Genomic DNA, 15,000 nt, shown 5'->3' on the forward strand with positions numbered 1-15,000 from the left:
ACTTTGCTCAGATCATAATAGCTCATTAGAGGAGGCTGATTTTGGACTCAGACGACAACCTAACACCAGAGGGCTGAGGAGGCCTCCTTGAACCTATTGCATTGCGAGCTCCAGCTCTCTGGGGAAGCAAGGAGCTGAGGACCGGGGATTCAACCTTCTTAATTGTGAGCCTCATTAGTGATGGTTGCTAAGCAAAACACACACCTACCTTCAGTGCATAGGAAGGAGATAAACAATACGTCACAGCCTCTAATGACTCTGGTGCTCAAGGCGACCTTTAATTATTATATTTTTGTTCTCTTATACCTTAGTCATTAATGTAGAAAAACAAATTAGTTTATTTTTGTGGACCACAGCAGATTCATAGATCGGCTTCCAGTTTCCACATCTGAATCGTGTTTCATTGTGACAATCTGCACAGCTTCATTCATTTCCCTGCCTCTGCCGCTGCCCCACTTGGGCAGCTTGGCTCTTGAATCCACCACCTCGGGCGCAGGATTTACCCTGAGCCTTGGTTGGACACTCTCTTTGCTCTAACGGGTTTCACTATGCTGTTTGGTTTGCAACTCACTTTTCAAAACTCTCACATTGCTTTATCAATGACTCAGACTGACCAACATCTCATGATTACTATGGGACACTGGAGGGAGGAAATGGCTCCTGATTTGCAGGGATGGGAAAGTAGTGGGCACCAAACACCCGCAGGAAAAGACAGGCTGAGGGGCTAGATGTCAGGCCCAACCCAGGCCCAGAGTTACTGAAATTGACTCCCAATATCCAAGGACACTTGTCCCTACCTGCCCTCTCAAGGAAATTCTCTTTTAACAAGCAAAACAAGAAGTCCTTCAGTTGGAAGCATTTGACAAGGAAAAAGAAAATTTTTATGCTCTTTTTCTCACCCCCAGCCCCATCCTGACTTGCACACACACACACGTATGTACACACTCCACCCAGGGATAGCAAGTGGTCCTCCCAGTGCCTTCTGAGCTGACTGGAGCAGGGTGTAACCACCCACGGAAGCATGAGCCAAGTATTTGGGGATGAGCTTCTGGATGGGAGCTTCCAACAGCCAAAATAAAACCAAATAAATCAAAACTGCAAGATAAGCTGTAAGCAAAAGAAAGCTTAGAAACAAACCAAGAACATGAAGGCTGTGGCAGGTGAGGTGACCACCTAACAAAGGGAGAGGGAGACCAGGCCCGGGGCCTGGCCCCCTGGGCCCTGGGGACCCGCCACCACCACTAGGAGGCCCAAGGGACACACAGCCTGGTGAGAGCAACTCCACGTGAGTCGACATAAAGAATGGTGCAAAGGAAAAGAAGCATCGCAAATAAAAGAGTACATGTAGCATGTGCCTACCATTTTCCAGATAAGAAGGGGCCGTACCTTCTGACGGGTCCAGGCGGCGGGCCCGCCGCCCGTGTTTGGAGTTGTTGTGCACAAACATGTTGTCGGACACGGCCAACACATGGCCGTCCACGTTGACTGTTGTCGATACAACAACCTGCGAAGACGAAGTGGATTTGAAAATGGAGTTGGCAAAGGGAGCGCAGCCCCCGCAGATACTGCAGAGCACAGGAGACCCCCTCCTGGAACCCCACCATCAGGCCCTCACAGCTCTTTTGGTAATAGGGGTGGGTTGTTTTGTTTTGTTTTGACTCGGGATTTCGTCTTTTCAAAGACTGGCTCCGCTAATTACAGTTTAATCTCTTATTATGCTAACAAGTGAATTCAATGCAGAAAAATATTATTGTCACCATCAGCTTCAGAAACACCCCTCTAGCCACTCATTTTAAAGTCCCTGTTTGGATTGATCTGTTCACGTATTGATTAGATAGTTTATCTAATTTAAATTAGTTCACTTGAGACCAGCCTCCCTTGAAGAGCTGTAAGGATTCACAGTTGCCCCAAAAGGGTCTCATAAATCAGGACCCATCCTCTCCCCAACATTTTATCAGCAAATGATCCCTAAGTCAATTTTACAATTACATTTAATGTCTTGTAATGAACATTTTTGCCTCTGAAAAGACCAAGTTGAGAGTGAATGGCGGAAGTGTTCTGAATTCTTCCTCCAGTTCATGGGAAGGTGGTAAGGGCAGGTGTTGTCTCTTCTGTGGGAGTGAGTGGCTCCAGTATTAGGCGGGGCTCAGAGGATGGCCCGGGGGGAGAGGACAGGTCAGGGCTCCTTATACCCTCAGACGCCTCCTGCTGGTGCCACACACCTACCTTCCCAGCTGAGCCTGTCATAGGTATCTCAGAAACAGCATGCCTCAATGGACCCAGGAAACCACACAGTTCAACCTGGCCCTGACCTTCTCTTTAATGAGTGGGTCCCTGTGCTGTGCTGCCTCCAGAGTGGCTAGAGCGCAAGCCAGGTTTACTGGGTCTCACAGTGGGCTTCCTGGGGCCTGAGCCTGGGTGGGCAGGGAAGAAGTCGGGCTCAGTGCCACAGCTGGGCAGACAAGGCAGGTCTTGGAGCCACACTACCCTAGAAAGTTGCATGGCAGGAGGCAGCGAGCAGGGACATCCAGGTACAATGAACTGTGACAAGCCAAGGCTGCGCTGGGTGGTGGTAAGTAACAACCATCAGTGTTGGTTCATCAAATGTAAAGAGCACTATGTCAAAGATGTCAATCAGGGGGCAATTGTGAGAGGCAACCAGGACATTGGGGAGCTTTCCTAACTTTCTAAAGAACTTTTTTCTAAATCTGAAACTGCTCTAATAAAAACAAAGTTTATTAATAATTAAATAAACTGAATTAAATTTTTCAAATTAATGAATAGAAGTGATTAAAGACAAGTAAATAGTATTGTTTTTTTTTAAATTTTTAATTTATTTTCTAGTTTTTGGCGGACACAACATCTTTTTTGTATGTGGTGCTGAGGGTCGAACCCGGGCCACATGCATGCCAGGCGAGCGCGCTACTGCTTGAGCCACATCCCCAGCCCCAAGTAAATAGTATTGTTAAGAGTTTAAAAAAGAAGCCAAGGGTTGGGGATATAGTCAGTGGTAGAAAGTTACCCTAGCATGCAAAAAAAAAAAAAAAAAAAATTTCCACAAAACCAAACAACAACAACAAAAAAAACTCCTGACAAAACAGAAGCCATGGCTGCACATCTGTGAATGCATGGGTGCATGGGTAACTGGCTTTTTAAAAACCTCAGGTCCCACAGAAGATCGTGAAGTGGGGGCAGTATGAGCTCCATCAGGGGAGCCTCCTTGACACTGTCTCCCCTTGGGCCTGCCAGGGTCCCAGGGGTCTCAGCAACACTAGGCCGTTTGAGCCTCCAGCTGTGGATGCCACCACTGTGCACACTGGCACTGCCCTCTGGAGCCTTGGCAGGGGCACACTGGTGCCACTATGTTGGGGCCAGGCCTGGAGGAGCCAAGGGCTGCTCCTGGGCACCCAGGTGCCCTCCTCGGGTCCACCTGAAGGCCCTCTCTGGGCATGAAAGAAATTCCCTGAACGTATCCCCAAAGCATGATGCAGACCGCTAATGTTGAGGCTGGGACTTGGCCTTCTTAAGCTCTTAGGCCATATGTTAATAAAGAAACAAGAAGTGGTAAAAATAAAAATTAAAGACACCACCTTGGTTCTGTCATCCTTATTTAGGCCCGTCACCAGGGAAAACAGGGCCATTCAGCAGAGAAAGCATGCCGTGCTATGCATTTCCTCCTGGGCCAGCTCTGCCAAGCACCTGGGAAGGTGCCGAAGCCAGCGTAGAGCATCCTAAGAACCTTGACATACGCCTAAGTCCAGTTAAACCTTCCAGGAGGCAGGAAGATTCACTAGAGACCAGAGGAAGTCCTCCTAGGCACTTCAGCTCCACGGTCAACCTTGAGGCTGCTATGACTGATGCTATGCTGGGTCAATTGTGAGACAAAGAAGGTGCGGCCACTCTGCCCAGTGTGACCTCCACTCTGTTTAGATGGATCAAAATCACCTATGCCCTGTGGAGCCTTGTGCATGAAAAACAGGGAGCATCAGTGTGCAAGAATCACTCCCTGGCTAGAGGCCACTGTGGGCACGGAGGGAGGGGCAGGGATCCTGCCTTCCTGATGAGCTGCAAGGGTGCACAGAGGCCATGTGCTTTCCTAAAGGACTGAAGCATTATGAGCTTCCTGAAAACACTTTGAGCTATTTGATGGAAAGCAGTCTATGTCCCAAACAAGACTTGCTAGGTAACTCATCCATCTAGTGTTCACTCCCATCAGCCACCCACTTCCTCTCTGGTTGGCAGGTACCAGCCGTAGTTCTGTGTTCCAGCCCAGAATATTTATCTAATGCAAATTGGCCAAATAATCCTTTACCCTGATGTAGCCCCTGACCACTCACAAAGGCAAGAAAAACACAAACACTCTTCTAACTAATTGGTCCCTGAACTTAGCCCACTCCCTTCTCTCCTATAGGCAAAATCCTCTCCCAGGACAACAGGGACAGAAGTTAGCCTGGGCCAGAAAGAGACCAGCAGCCAGGGCTGAAACAAAGTTGGAAAAAGCAAACCTCCGGGACAGGTAGAGGGGGCTGGGAAAGCATTCTGAAATTTGCAGAGGCCTATATTAGGCAGGGGCAGACCTCTCTATGAGGAGGGTCCAAGACCCTGAGATTTCCTGAAAGTTTGCATATGGTTCTTTCCAAGCTGAAAACCAATCATTAATCAATTGATCATCAATCCCTATAAGATCTTTGGCACGGCCACGTTTTCAGAGCTGTTTCAGAGCTGTTTCAGGTCTGTTGTGGACCATGACTGGGCTCCATGAATCTGGCACCCTGAAGACACCAGATCATTTTTTAAAGTGTTTTAGTCACATGAGTTTTCAAATGAGGTAAGTCTTGTTTGCTACTGGCCCTTGGAGAACTATAGACTGTTTTCTGAACAACTGCAAAATCAGTGAATTCAGATACTACAAGAGCAGCCAGCCAGGCTGCCTGCCCTTGGGGTGCATACCTGGAATCTCCGCATATCCCGAGGGTTGCCTGCATTCTTCAAACAGTTCTGATTGCACTTGAGGAAAAACTTTAGGAAGAATCTACAAAAACACAAAACACAGATAGTTAGAATCATCAGACATAAGACCAACCTTTTGAAAAATACTTGTGCCATGGCACAGTGAAGACCACTCATGGCTGCATCTGGCTGCCCTGGAAGTGGGCAATACTAAGAGAAGGTGCAGGCCAGGGTACAGGGTGCCCAGTCCACAGCTAGCACAAGGACTCTTGTGCATGCAGCGTGGGAGCCATGGCTGCCAAGTGCCTGGCACATGATCCCCAAACTGGACTGGCCTTCTCTCGCCTGGATCTTCACACAACCAGCCATTACCCTTTGGGAAAGCATCGTCCCAGACAGGGCTCTGTCTTCAATTAATAAAACACTGGACGTCTGGTTGAATTTGAATTTGGGATAGGAAACAAATGACTCTGTTATGCTCTGGGACACACCTATATTATAAAAAGTTCTGTTTATTTGCAATTGAATGTGCTACATCTTGACCTGGCAATCCAGCTCTAGAGGACAGCCCCGCCTAGGCAAATACACTTTTAAAAACAGATGTTAAAAGTTCAATAACTCTCAAGAAGAGGGATTATGGAGTGACATGATTTCTGGGGAAGGTCTCTGAGTGAAGGGTACAGTTCACAATTCTTGGTGTGGTCAGGAAACTGGCTCCAGCTGAGCACAGGCGCAAGGCAGCATCCCAGGTGGGAGTGGCGAGGCCACGCTCGAGACCTAGCTCCGTCTCCCGCCAAGCCCTCCCCTGGTGTCCGTGGAAGTCAGATTCAGGAGTCCTGACAAAGTAGAGATGCTGTGTCAAAAACGTCATTGTGGGGGCTGGGATTGTGGCTCAGCGGTAAAACACTCGCCTAGCACGGGCAGGGCCCAGGTTCGATCCTCAGCACCACATAAAAATAAAGGCATTGTGTTGTGTCCATCTACACCTAATAAGTAAATAAATATATTTTTTATAAAAACGTCACTGTGCTGTCCTCCCCATTCCTGCAAGCTCAGGTACAAATGCAGATGTGCTGGCTTTTGGTCCGAATGGGCAGACAGTGGGCAGTGCCACCACCCATGGGGAGACAGGATTCTCCCTGTGCAACGCCTCTTGCAAAGGCCACTTCTGTTGTAAGCCCAAGTGGACTCTGCTGACACATCTACTATCCTCAGGTGTCAGAGCATCCTTTCCAGCAAGGTTATACCCAAAATCTTCTGTTTTCTCCCCAAATATCATCTGTCCTACTTGGTGATGATTAATGTTCTATGAGATTTCACATGATTTCCTTGATGTTTGGTGTTCAAGGTTCCTCATTGGCAGTTACAGTATCAGAAATGCAGACTCCGTAGACAGAGGCTCATTTCTCTACTGGTACCTCAACATATCCTGGAAGACTCCTGACTGTGGCAGAGGAAAACCCGGTTGATGGGGGAAAGAATGGTGGCCATTTAATTAAATTTTCTTACATACCGTGAGGCCTCGCTATTTTAGGCCAGAATTTACATCTTTTATTAACTCACCTCACCTATACACTTAGCTCACACTGCCTCCTAACACCATCTGCCATCAGCCACGGCAAGTCACTTGATATTCCACCCACCAATTTTTCCTAACAACCACTGTGCAATTAAACTCCACACATTCTGCGGCGAGGTAAATTAGGCGCACCTGCGGCCACACTGCATTTGAACTGCATCAGAAAGGGCCTAACAAGGTGAGGGCGCCACAAAGTTACCGTCCTGTCAGGCAATTAGGTTTTCACTTGGGGGACAGCCACGCGGTGCAATTACGCCCCACATTACACCCGGCTAATCTTCTGAGCAGGCGCCGGCCCGGGAAGCGGCTCGTCTACAGAGGTACCTGCACAGAGCTAGCAGTGAGAGCTTTTTTGTGTGAAATAAAAGATGTTCTCCCCCTTCAGAGGATGGTACTTTAAGTTCCTGGATGTCTGGTTAGCCAGTTCACCCTGTTACCTCTAAGAGAGCAGAGTGGGTTTGGAAGATATCCCAGGTAGCCCTCGCCCCAGCCCTGATGGCCAGGAGGCCCCCAGGGCCTAAACAAGGAAGTTGGGTGCTGGGCCTGTAAGTGTCCGGAGCATCCACGGGGTCCACCATACAGGAACGCACACTTGCCTCCTCCCTCTTGATGTGGCAATCATAGGCTGTCCCGTCCAAGGGCAGGGCAAGTACTTCAGAAAGATCCCCAGATCCCCTTGGAGAGCAGGGTCCTTAAGCACAGAGGCCCCAGTGACTCAAGTGAGATCAAGCACACAGTCACCAGACTCCTAGCCAGGTGGCTGCGACCTCTGTAGGACAGAGGAAGACTCGCAGGGAACCCAGGGGCTTGGTGCTCCTCCTCTACCTGCGTTTTGGAAATGTCCCTGGGGCTCTCCACTAAGCCTTCGCAGGCAGAGGTGGCACAGCAAGTACTGGCCAGACACACCTGCAGGGTTCGGGAAGGATGAGGAGGCTGAAGGCCCGGCAGGCAGAGTCAAGCGGCCCTCAGTCCTTTACTCCATGACCCCCCAGTTGGCTTTCTCCTAAGAAATATCTGACAACCACTTTACATATCTCACTTCCCGAGTCCAGGACACAAAGGATTTAATACTCTTGTTATGAAAGGAAAAATCCTTCCTATGTCAGAAAATCTTTGGCTTTAGCACCAATAAACTCTTTATTACTGCTAAACATGGATTTGCTGCTCGATCGCAAAGAGGCGATAAAAATTCTAACCTGTCATTAGTACATTATGCTTAATTGTGTACAGTGTGTTTCCCTGCATCTGCTGCCCGACAGCAAAATGACCATTATGTGCACTAATTCCCTGACCCCGTCTTTATTTCCCTAAAGAGTCATCATCTTTCACAGTAGGTACCAGAGTAAATCAAGCTTGAAATATGGGCTTTATTTACTTGTTTCTCCCAGGCAGAGGGGAAGACAGCGGCTAAAGACAAACTGCTCCACGTCCGTTGCTCCCCAGTAATGTTCTACTCGGAAACAGCTCACAGAATCCCAGAAAGTTCTCAGGAGCTGTTACTAGCAGGGAGGCATGGTCCTATCACTCAAGAAATGGGGTTCCTCTCCCACAGCACCGAGCACCAGGGAGATGTCCTGTGGCACCGCTCTCTGTCTTAGGGCACAGGGTGCGGGCAGTTTCCTCTTCTAACTCCTGAGTACCCAATGATGAGTGTGGGAGGCAGGGGACCCTCACCTGAGAGGACAGTGATGGAGGGGCAGGGGGCCTGATTACACCTGATTACACGGAGTTCAAGCTGGAAACTCCCGGGCCCTCCCTTCCTCTGTCCTGCTGGACCAGTGTGGTCCTCTGCTCCCAACGGAGAAGGGATAGTCCAGTCACCCCGGCCTCAGTATCAGGGTCCCAACAAACAGCTCCAGTCGCCACGTGCGTGCAGGGTGGCAGCCAGCCCAGGAGGATTTAAACTGGACTAAAACGAATAACGGGTCCAGCATTGGCACCAGAGCCCAGTGTAGGTACCACAGGATGAGGGGCGAGCCCCCCCCCCCACAACCAATTTCAAAGTCAGCTCCGTGTCTGTGTGTTTAAACTATGAATTAGTTCATTTATATTTACTTTTATGAAGCTGATTAGCCAGAGCTTCTCTATCTGATGAAAATCATTTTAATTGTAGTGTTAGGCTCCTGTGTAATATCCATTACATTATGAACTGTTTAAATTCTACATGGGCATTGTGTAAATTGGCCCTTTGTGAGCTAGCAGGCAATTAGGACCAAACAGCTCTCCTTTAAACGGCTACAGAACTTTGTGGTGTTGTTCAGGACAATCAGAGACAAAGGAGGCTGTTTAATTGTAATTTAATGGAATATCAAGGAGTCCGTGGCATTAGACGCTGGCAACAGAGAGCAGGAGAGAAAAATTAACTGCAATTATGTTTGATTAAAGCTATCCTTCTCAATAATCAGTGGTCCTGACAGGCCATGGGGCTCCAGTGGGCTCCAGGATGGCAAAAGGTGTTGAGCAATATTAGGGCCAATAAAGGGGATATTAGCATAGCTAATTACAGCCCTGCAAAACCTGCAAAGGGGGCCTCTGTGTATTGTAATGTGTGAAATAATTGGCCAAGGCCGTTATCAATTACATAAGGAATGAATTTGGTTTGTCAGGGAAAAGCTGATGAGCTGCGTTTCATCTGACACCATCCTTCCCGCCCGCGCCCAGGCAGCTTGGAACTTCCCCACTTCCGTGAAGAGCTGCAGCCTTCCAGTGGCCACGTCACTGATAAGATCATCCTGCCAGCGAGCGCTAGGTAATTAATACGGCCCGGCCCCACGCCCTCCCAGCCACTGATGTTTTTACCTAAGCGAAGCCACTAATCATGCAATAATGATTTCTTTCCCTCTGGTCAAAGGAGAAATGGATGGGTTCCTCAGAAGTGCAGAGGCTCCGCGGGTGCACCCTGGTGACCGAGGGGGACAAGGGAACTTGGTACTGTTTGAACCACGCCTCCTGCACATGACCCTTGTTGGAAGTCCCCTACCTCTCAGCACCCCTCTATGTGGGTTTTTTAAGTAGTTTTTTCATTTCTTAATTGTCAACGTTTAGGCTCTTTCAGGACTTGGTTTTGTTTGAAAGTGTGAGTCCCAGCGCCAGAAGAAGTGACCCTGATTGGCCGAGAGGAAAGGCACCAGGCAGAGCCAGGGTCAGTGGTGTGCCATGGCCTCGACTCTGCTTGCTGAGTGGCCGCACACCCTGCAAAGAGCCCTGGCTTCTCACAGAGCCAAGTTCCTACCCAAGTTCCAGCCTGTCCTAGCAGGCGCGACCTCGCTCCTGGCCCTCGACGTGGGCAACATGGGAAATCTGAGTCTGGAATGAAAAATATCAGTATCTTTTACAAAATGGGGGCTTGATTTTCAGTTTTAAAGTGGGGCTCTTAATAAGCAGCACACTCAAACCAGGGGGTAGGCCTTCAGCTCATCAATCAAAACCCCAGAGCGTCGCGTGTGAATCACTGTTTGGTGACAGCATCCAGGGTTCCACAGGCTGCAAGGAGCCTGGTCCAGATCGAGTCCTCACATCTTTAGTTACTGCTATTTTGATGCATAGTAGTCTAGACAAGAAAAAGTGCACACAGGAGGTCCAGCTTGAGACCTCACCAGCTGCTGGTGGTGCAGGGAAAGCTGCTCCAGGGGACGGGGCTTCCTTGGTGGGGGAAAGAAAGCATTTGGAACGAGGGAGTGATGGCCCCACAGCCACCAAATCGCTCACTTCCAAAAGGTTGATCTCATGTTATGTCAATTTCACTTCCTTTACAAAGGAAGTCTCACCCCAGAGGAGCAGGCAAGAGCAAGAGTAGAACTGGCAGGCCTTTTGGGGATGGGTGGCTGCAGCCCTTACTCTGCTGTTGAAATGAAATAGTTAAGAGTCAAATTAAAAGATAGAGCCTTTAAGAGCCTTTTCCCTGACTGATAAGAGAGTGGCCACAGAGTGATCCTCGAGGTCCTGCTAATTACTGGGAAGTCCCTGAAAGCAGTGGCCGCAGCTGTGGAGTGTGCACGCCCGGCCATCAGTCGCTGGAGTATTGATCCTGAGCAATTCTAGCCGATCGGCTGGGCGCTGCACGGTGTGCTTCCCTCACAGACCTGTAATGAGCAGTTCCCATACACGGACTACATTCTGCTGACATCAGATCTGTGCACCAGGCAGTACACAGGTCAATACATATCGGATTTCCAAAATGCGAGGGTCTTAATGTCAGGCCTCTCTTTTTCTCTCACTCCTGCCATTAGCGATGACTGGGCTCACGTTCTTTAATGCCATACGAGAGGAAAAATCTGCTCCATTAGTCTGATTTATTCTTCAAATATGCCATGACAAATTGCTTTAACACCAGACTTATTAAATTCTTGTGCATTTCAAGTTAGGGGTCTCATAGACTTGTAGTGCCTGCATGACGTCATAATGAAGGGGGAGGGGGCAGAGGGTGACACGGCTGAGTTTTACAGCTGGGCCAGATCTCCTTTGTCGGGGGCCTTCCCCCCCCCCCCCCCAGGTGAGAGGTCAGGGTGGGCTGACGGCCCGCCTGGGAGGACCTGGTCTCCACGGGAGGCGTTCCCCGGGCACGCATGATATCCTGCATGTAAATGTAGATGTGTAAGGATTTGGAAATATCCACGGCTTGACTCGCAGTTCAACAATTGCTGGCCTTTGTCTGGGGAATCTGCTCTAGTGTAGCAGAGCCGTCTCTAGTGGACCCCAGCTATTTTACTTCCCTCCGCTGTAGTAACCACACCGCATTAACAATATTTGTACTACAATCGCCAAGGGACCCACTTCCCAGATTCTATCACTTCTTTATCTCCTGACAAATACCTCACTATCGAACATTATTAGGTTTAGAAAATTAACCCTTCGCGGTCTAGAGCCGTACCAGGCCCCACCGTCCCTCCAAAGGGCCTTATCGCTAAGTTTCTGCTATAATGGTTTTTCTTTTCATCACAATTTCAGCAGCAGCTGTCAAGAGGCACTTATAGATACCATGATCTTGTACTTTTGCAATGATTCTCATTAAAATGATGCCAAAGAGATCTGATGGGGTTTAATGGCTTTGCCGGCCAGCTCGATAGCCACTTCCACAGCAGATCCCGTGCCGAGGGCTCCATTTGGGGGAATTTGTATGACTTGCATTAAACTTTTCCGGGTGGTTTTAATGTGCTCAGATAAGTACAACCCAGGCAGACACCCTAATAGCAAGCGCATCCCAGAGTTCCACGCTTTGCCGGCTGCCCTCCTCGGCTGGCTGTCAGAGTTCCAGTTAGTGTTTTCTGTAACAGTTCCTGATATTTCGTGATAGTTTTGATAAGGTTATCTGTTTAAAAGAAGTCAACTGCACAGCACAAAAGAAATGTGAAGTGCACTATATTTACACTGGGGTGCTTGTTTCAAGTGCCTATCTTTCTTCTCCCCCTTTACCTATTTCTCTATTTCTAATGGGCGATGCAGCATTGACATTATTTCCCCAGCAGATCACTAGCCCTGTCAATCAGTCTGTATTTTGTCTTTCGCTGCGGGCTCATTAAAACAGCTTCCTCACTCCCTCTGGACACTGCTCTATTTGCCAGCTCTGATCACGAAGCTCCTTATTTAAGGGAAATGCCAGCATCACTTGGCTCCCATCAGATGCACCCCTGACTCGTTGCCAGCTCCAGGGGAGACTTTCACAGGTTGTGCAGAGATTAAGCGCCTGTGTTCATCCCGACTCAGGATTTCAAACCTCTCCCGCCATCCGGGTGTGCGTTTTGGGGGATCTGAAGATAACGGCGATGTCTGTCTGGCCATCCTGGCATCTGCTGGCCACCGAGCTCATGCTCAAAACCAGTGCAGGGCTGGGTTTTGTTTTTATTTTTTCTGGACCTCCAAGTGGGAAGGAGCTTGTTAATCTTTTCCTGATCCAATGTACATTTCCCCCCATCCACACCAGCCTGCTTAATTAAGAACTATCCTCTTCGTAGGCTGAATTATTAATAAAAAAATCACATTTTAAATCAAGCCTGTGCATGCATGGAGGACACCAGTGTCGAACCTGCCTATGCCGGCTCTCTAGCCTTTTAGGTCCTGATTAAAAACTTATTAAAACATTATAAATGATTAATGGGCACGCAGCTCTGAGTGGCAATTATTAGTTTTAATGCAGGTAATGCAGCTTAATGAGGGGCACATGTGCGCCAAGCCTCGCCTTCATTACTCCTGCGTGTCAACATATACAAGAGAAATGTGTGTACAGGTCATCCATTACTCGGAACAGCACCGAGCCCCTATCTTCACCTCCCTTTGTTGATGAGCCAGGAGCCATAAATTAATCCCTTTCTGTGGCTCAGGGAAGGACCAAGGTGTTAGAATCGCGGTAAGCCCTGCTCGGCTCCCCACAACACCACGCAGCTCCAGTTGGAGAAGCTCACACGTCATCTTCTCTGCATCCCTGCGGGACCGGGAGTTTTTTCAAGGGGTTTCTGCAGGTCGTCATTGTCTCCCCTCAGAATCAAGTGCCACCGGCACTCAGAGCCGAATGGGTGGCTCTCCTTTCTGGTTTGGGAGGGGCTTGGGGAGCTTGGCTCCACCCGCCAGTGCCTGCCCCCCATGGACGTGGTTTTCCTCATCCCCGGATGGGATCCTCCTGTCCTCCTTGCTAGCTACGGGCTGCCTGTGGGTTGGGGTGCAGGGGAGTGGTGTGAGAGGCAGGCACAGGCTCGAGCCCCTGGTGGAGGAGTCCTGAGGCTGGAGTGCAGACACAGGAAGAGCCAGCCAGAGTCCCTGCAGCATGCAGACTGCAGGGTGAGCACAGCCCTGGGAAGAGGGGCCGGTGAATGGACGCATTTAGGATGCCAAGATCAGGAGCCCAGAGTGCCTCCTTGCTCACAAAGAAGCCCATACAAGTCTCCAGCTCCACCGGGAGCTGTCCCAGGCCGGCTGCAGCCTGCAGCCAGGGAGCAGACCACTGGGCCCAACTTCTCACGTCACCTTTCATTTTCTGTTTTTGTGACAAGCAGCTTGATCCAGGCTGATCTCCACTATCTGTTTGAAGAGTATTCAGGACTATTTGCATCATTTTATGGCTAATGTATAATATATGGCTCTAAAGTGAGCCCGGGCGCTGTCCTGTTACCGAGCATAAAAAAGTAAGGGCAATAAAGATACATTAGTTGTCTCAAGCACAGCGGCTCTAACACCAGCAAGAAGGCTGCTGCTCGGAGTTAAGAGGCAACCTTTCCGCCTGACTAAGACAATGGAGGAGTAAAGAAAATGTCAAATCAAGAAAAGCTGGATTTAGAGATGAGGCAGCCCAGAATGACGTTGGGGCCATATTTTGTGAAACTATAATGCAGTTGGCAGCAAAGATCCGTGTTTCTGATTCATCCAGGGCCGCATGGCAAAGCTTTGTCAGTCTGTGCAAGGTATAAATAATTCAGGGTGAGAGATGGCAATTACAGGGCCCTGCACAACCAAAATGAATATTTTATGAGGACTAAAACTGCTCTGGAATGAATCATACACAGGAGTCACACATGGCGAGTGGGCTCATACATGCCAGCCCCAAGAAGAGACGCCGAGGCCCTTATCTCCTTTCAGGGTGTTGACCAGAAGCCTGGAGAACAGTAATAAGCAAGCTCAAAGCAGGCTGTCCATGGGCGCACCCAGGCTTTGGAAAGACTCGGTCCCTGAAGCGCCCAGCAGGGACACACCAGGCCCACTGAACCCAGAGGATGCTCTGCAGGTACACCCTACAGTGTGGTTAGAGGAGTGCCCAGAGTCAGCCTGGTGGGTTGCCTGTCATCCGACTGCTCAAATTATTGATAGGTGTTAGCTGGGACCTCCTCTTCCTGAGGGAGTGACCTGAAGTCTGGGTCTGAAGAAGAGAAAACAGCTCTGCTGGCCCCAATGAAATTTCCAAGAGCCTGGGAGGAGCACTGTGTATCTGTCTCCCACCCTCAGTGACTCTTCACCTTCCTCCCTGCCAGAAGACTAAGGCTTCTCATCCATCCCTGGTCCTGAAGCTTACATGATCCAGGTCCACTGTCCAAGGGGCCAAGACCATGGCCTTCGACATCCACAACGGTCAAACCTGCACATAAAAGTTGCTTCTCTCGCTTTGAAACGGCACACTATGAGTGGATGGAGTAGAGTTAAAGGGGTCTTTAAAGGCTGAAAGGATGGTTTCATCTGTTACATTTCCTCCAAAAATGCTCCTGGTGAACTGCTAGAACAAATAACAACATTGTTCACCAGGCTGCAGAGGCCCAGGCCTGGTGGTGAATGGCCATTGTGTTTGTGTAGCTACTGATACCTGTGCTTTTGTGGGGAAAGAAGGCCGGGGCCATGACATCAACAAAGCACAAGCACCCCTCTGTGCAGACACCAGCCCGGGTCCCGCATGGTGGGAACCCAACACAAGATCCCTCTGAGAAGGTTTTCTTTAAACCCAACTCCAGTGCATTGTTTATGAAAACAAGGCTATTAGGTATATTAATAATTTG

At 49.2% G+C, this 15,000-nt stretch overlaps 1 protein-coding gene across 7 annotated transcripts in view; it reads right to left on the reverse strand.

The window, feature by feature from the left end:
• The window catches only part of Ebf3 (EBF transcription factor 3), a 115,516-nt gene that overhangs the window by 34,522 nt on the left and 65,994 nt on the right, over positions 1-15,000 (reverse strand). For all 7 annotated transcript variants that reach the window (XM_048791396.1, XM_048791394.1, XM_048791399.1 and 4 more), the window contains exons 6-7: positions 4,951-5,032; positions 1,387-1,504 (exon numbers count right to left, since the gene is read on the reverse strand). In XM_048791396.1, coding sequence (XP_048647353.1) covers positions 1,387-1,504; positions 4,951-5,032 — 200 coding nt within the window. The remainder of the gene's footprint in view (positions 1-1,386; positions 1,505-4,950; positions 5,033-15,000) is intronic.

This window comes from Marmota marmota, unplaced genomic scaffold (assembly GCF_001458135.2).
Source record: "Marmota marmota marmota unplaced genomic scaffold, marMar, whole genome shotgun sequence".
In the NCBI taxonomy this organism is placed as follows: domain Eukaryota; kingdom Metazoa; phylum Chordata; class Mammalia; order Rodentia; family Sciuridae; genus Marmota; species Marmota marmota.